The 1,606-nt window shown below is 43.3% G+C and overlaps 1 protein-coding gene across 1 annotated transcript in view; it reads left to right on the top strand.

Annotated features, from left to right (window-relative positions):
• Positions 1–619: 619 nt before the first annotated feature.
• Positions 620–1,606, top strand: part of DUXA (double homeobox A) — a 5,898-nt gene continuing 4,911 nt past the window's right edge. The window contains exon 1 of the mRNA XM_017509570.2: positions 620–772. Coding sequence (XP_017365059.1) covers positions 620–772 — 153 coding nt within the window. The remainder of the gene's footprint in view (positions 773–1,606) is intronic.

The following is a 1,606-nucleotide window of genomic DNA, read 5'->3' as shown; positions in this document are numbered from 1 at the left end:
CTATCAAAAAGTAGAAAAATTAGCTGGGTGTGGTGGTGTGCACCTGCCATCCCAGCTACTTGGGAGGCTGAGGTAGGAGGATCACCTGAGGCTGGGAAGGTAAAAGCTGCAGTGAGCCATGATTGTGCCAGTGCACTCCAGCCTGGGCAAAAGAGTGAGAATCTGCCTAAAAAAATAAAACATATGCACGAAGGAATTTTGACCTGAAAAACAGAAAGGGGTTAAAATAGTCCTTGCATCACAAACTCTTCATTTCTGTGGTTTCATCACTATAACGATATATCACATGCCTTATGACTTATATTGTTTCTAATCCATATGAACAGAACACATTGATTTAAAAAAAAATTATTGGCAGTTTCATGGCATACATATTGGTTTTTAATGGGTTTTCAAAACAAAGGATCCTGACTTTTTAGTCATGGCATTCAGATGAGCTAAAGAAGCTGCAGAATCGCCATTGTGTGTTCAAGAGCTCCGTAACCGTATGAGGGTAGTTCTCCCCCAGTGAGTTCCAGTGGATTTGGGAAGAGGAAATGAGAGACTAGCTTGAACCTGAAGTTTGAATATAATAAATTAACCTATTAAATGCTTCTTCTTTTGTAATCTTCCTACAGAGATGGTAGGAACAAATCATAGGCGCAGTCGCACCAAATTCACAGAAGATCAGTTGAAAATCCTCATCAATACCTTCAATCAAAAGCCTTACCCAGGTTATGCTACCAAACAAAAACTTGCTTTAGAAATCAACACAGAAGAGTCCAGAATCCAGGTAAGTTAAAGTTCTATATCTCCAGGACTGGAAGTAGAAGGTAGGACGGAGAACCACTAATGGAGCCCATACTATGTACCCGTGTGCTAAGAGCTTTGTGGGAGTGTCCCAACTGACACTCAACAAACCCACAGAGGTGTTGCTGTTAGCCTGACTTCACAGATATGGATACCAAGGATGACCCAGCTCACAGGAAGCCAGAGAACGTGTGTAGGCATACCTTCAAAGAGGAGGAGATTTTGAGCTGGTTTTTAAACATGTAATAATTGTAGCAGCTATTTACCAATTAAATATTAATAACTAGAGCAAATCATGTTGGGAGCAGATTGTGAAGGTGCCGAATGCCAAATCTTTTATTTTTTGTTTTCATCTTTTTGAGACAGTCTCACTGTCTCACCCAAGCTGGATGCAGTGGTGGCACAATCACGGCTCACTGAAGCCTTAAAATCCCGGGCTCAAGCAACCCTCCCTCAGCCTCCCAAATAGCTGAAACTATAGGCATGGGCCACCACAGCTAATTTTTTACTTTTATTTTTTGAGACAGAGTCTTGTCCTGTTGCCCAGAGTGGAGTGCACTGGTGTAATCTCGGCTCACTGCAACATCCTCCTCCCGGGTTCAAGCGATTCTCATGCCTCAGCCTCCCAAGTAGCTGGGACTACAAGTGCCCGCCACCATGACAAGCTAATTTGTGTATTTTTAATAGAGTAGAGACGGGGTTTCACTATGTTGGTCAGGCTGGTCTTGAACTCCTGACCTCGTGATCTGCCCACCTCGGCCTCCCAAAGTGCTGGGATTACAGATGTGAGCCACCGCGCTTGGCTGCTATTTTTTTT

The sequence above is a fragment of the Cebus imitator genome, unplaced genomic scaffold (genome assembly GCF_001604975.1).
Source record: "Cebus imitator isolate Cc_AM_T3 unplaced genomic scaffold, Cebus_imitator-1.0 Scaffold417, whole genome shotgun sequence".
NCBI classification, from domain to species: domain Eukaryota; kingdom Metazoa; phylum Chordata; class Mammalia; order Primates; family Cebidae; genus Cebus; species Cebus imitator.
The sequence above is the reverse complement of the archived record's forward strand: the minus strand, read 5'-3'. Positions and strand labels throughout refer to the sequence as shown.